The following is a 3015-nucleotide window of genomic DNA, read 5'->3' on the forward strand; positions in this document are numbered from 1 at the left end:
TGATGCCCACGGGCCAGCACAGCCACCCACATAGGTGCTCCTCACAGAGTGCCTGTCCCTCAGGCCACATCTGCATCCATGCCCCCAATGGACCCCACAAGACAGGTCAAGATGTTGAAGGAGCCTCTCCAGTCCTCTCCTTTCTGTTGCCTCAGTTTGCCTGAGCTATGGTAGGCAGTGAGCCCCTATGGCCCCAAACTCACTGACGGTCGAGGGGCAGAACTGGTCCTTATTGGGGCCAGATATATAAAGGCGGCAGCAGGAGGATGGGGTCAGCCAGTCAATGAAGTCATCCACCCAGGAGGAGGCAGGGATGGCAAGGTAAGACCTAAGGGGCAGGTGGGAGGAAGGGTGACAAGGCCAGCTGAGCAGGGTGGTGGATTCTTCTCATGGCCCAACCCCCACGCAGCCTTCCCCAGGCATACGGCAGCAGGACAGCAGGACAGGGGTACAACAGGCAGGAAGAAAGGACTGGTGAGGACTTGGGGGACTCAAACAGGGAGTAGGCCGGGGTGTGGGGCGGCCAGGCACTCACTGCTCAGGGAACTCTGTGGCATACTGGATCTTCTGGGTGAAGGAGAAGTTGTTGCAGCCTGCACTGGAGCAGATGGCATTCATCCCAGCCTCACTGGAGAAGTTGTAGCCCGAGGTGGTAACAAAGTACACCGGGGCCCCCGTCTCGAAGTAGCGGTTCAAAAAGAGGAAATAGTCAAGCAGGTACGAGTCCTAGGAGTGGAGGAGGGTCAGTAAGCTTCAGTTTACTATGCACACCCCTAAAGGGCTCACTCCAGCTCACACTCTCGAAGGTACACACAGAAGTACATGCTAAAAGGCACATGCTCAGAGGTCCATGATCAGAGAAACACACACAGAGGAACATGTTCAGAGATCCACATGCAGTTACACACTCAAAGGGATGTGTCAGTGGGACACTCAGAGGTGTACACACAGATACATGCCTAGAGGTACACAGAGGTACATGCACACACGTACACAAAATATACACCGAGAAGTACATGCTCAGAGGTCACACACAAGGTACATATAGAGAAGGACATTCACAGACACACACACTCAGGGGTACCTTCAAGATGTATGTGCACTGTACAGTTACACCGGAACACGGTTTTAGGTGTACCCACAAATGAATATACTCCAAGGTTCACAGAATAGGTATAATCACAGGTGCAAACAGAAGTACACTTACGGGGGTGCAAGCACAGAGCAACTCATATCACCTCACATGAACACACACTGACACACACAAACATGCACATACACATAATTGTATCCCTTCCTGTCACCCCCAATTTGGCACAGCCACAGTCTAACAAGCTGGCCTGTGACAACGGCCCGTATTTGTGTGCACACATAAATGTCAGTGTATACACCCTCAAAGCCATGCACCAGGCATCCTCATGGTCTGCTCCCTTCTATAACATAAAGGCTCAGAGTGACATTAGGGAAAATGGCACAGTAGGAAGTGTCAGGAATCTCTCTCCCCGCCTAGAAAACAACTTGTCTGGTATAACTATTTTTTTTCTTTTTTTTCCTTTTTTTTTTTTTGAGACAGAGTCTTCCCAAGCTGGAGTGCAGTGGTGTGATCTCTGCTCACTGCAACCTCCACCTCCTGGGTTCAAGCGATTCTTGTGCCTCAGCCTCCTGAGTAGCTGGGATTACAGACACGTGCCACCACTCCCGGCTGATTTTTGTATTTTTAATAGAGATGGGGTTTTACCATGTTGGCCAGGCTGGTCTCAAACTCCTGACCTCAAGCGATCCACCCGCCTCAGCCTCCCAAACAGCTGGGATTACAGGTGTGAGCCACCACACCAGCCCTGGTGTAATTATTTTGGAACTCTGGAGTCTATTGAGGGCTGGAAGCTTCTAGGATAAGTCTTGGACAGTAAATTGTGGTTAATTTCAGGCAATCTCAGCTTTTAGTACAGTAGCAGCTACCCATTTGCCACTCCCAGCTTCAAGGCATGCAGCTGTGTATGCTTTCCAGAAGCAGCTTGTACACAGCTTGCAGGAGCCAGGGTAGGCAAGGACACCATCCACCAAATATCAGCTGGGCATGATGGCTTACACTTGTAATTTCAGAACTTTGGGAGGTGAAGCAGGAGGGTCACTTGAACCCATGAGTGGGAGACTGATCTGGACACACAGTGACACCCTGTCTCTACAAAAAAAATATACAAAAGTTAGCTGGGTGTGGTGGCACATGCCTGTAGTCCCAGCTACTCAGGAGGCTGAGGTAGGAGAATCATTTGAGCCTGGAAGTTTGATGCTGCACTGAGCTATGATTGCACCACTGCACTCCAGCCTGGGCAAGAGAGCCAGACCCTGTCTCTAATAAATAAATAAATAAATCCAAATATCAAGTTCTGATATCTGAGTTCTGATCATTGATCATTACTTCTGATATTGGTGGTACAGATACACAGGCAGGCAGCCACTATTGCAACTCCCACCACCATTGTTGCAACTGCGTCCACATCTTACTAAAGTGACTTTCAGGAGATTTAAAGAGTAAGCACCTATCCCCCACCCCTTCATTTTTCCCTCGTTTTCCTTTTGGGAACCATACATATAAGGACAAGGACATTCAAAAGCAACCATAAATATAGGGATATTTAGACAGTCACCACACTGCATAAATGCCCAGAGAAATATGCAGGCTCATAAAATACCTGTGCCTTTGGCTGATCCCCAGCACAGAAACACCAACAGCAATAAATAAAATAAAGCAAGCCCTGGGAAAGAAGGAGAATCTGATCTCCAGAGCTACTACATTATAAGAATCAAATGTCCGTTTTTCAACCAAAAACACACCAAGAAAAAGAAAAACATGGCCCATTCAAAGGGAAAATATTAAGCAATGGAAACTGTCCCTGGGTAAGACCAGACAGCAGACTTACTAGACAAAGACTTCAAAACAATTGTCTCAGCTGGGTGCAGTGGCTCATGCCTGTAATCCCAGAACTTTAGAAGGCCAAGGCAGGCAGATCACAT

The 3015-nt window shown here is 48.6% G+C and overlaps 1 protein-coding gene across 2 annotated transcripts in view; it reads right to left on the bottom strand.

Annotated features, from left to right (window-relative positions):
- Window positions 1–3015, bottom strand: part of NPC1L1 (NPC1-like 1) — a 37917-nt gene that overhangs the window by 11547 nt on the left and 23355 nt on the right. The window contains exons 11-12 of one of the 2 annotated variants that reach the window (XM_011983248.1): window positions 536–726; window positions 204–328 (exon numbers count right to left, since the gene is read on the bottom strand). In XM_011983248.1, the coding sequence (XP_011838638.1) occupies window positions 204–328; window positions 536–726 (316 nt within the window). The remainder of the gene's footprint in view (window positions 1–203; window positions 329–535; window positions 727–3015) is intronic. The other variant, XM_011983249.1, reaches the window with a different exon arrangement.

This window comes from Mandrillus leucophaeus, unplaced genomic scaffold (genome assembly GCF_000951045.1).
Source record: "Mandrillus leucophaeus isolate KB7577 unplaced genomic scaffold, Mleu.le_1.0 Scaffold248, whole genome shotgun sequence".
Taxonomy (NCBI): domain Eukaryota; kingdom Metazoa; phylum Chordata; class Mammalia; order Primates; family Cercopithecidae; genus Mandrillus; species Mandrillus leucophaeus.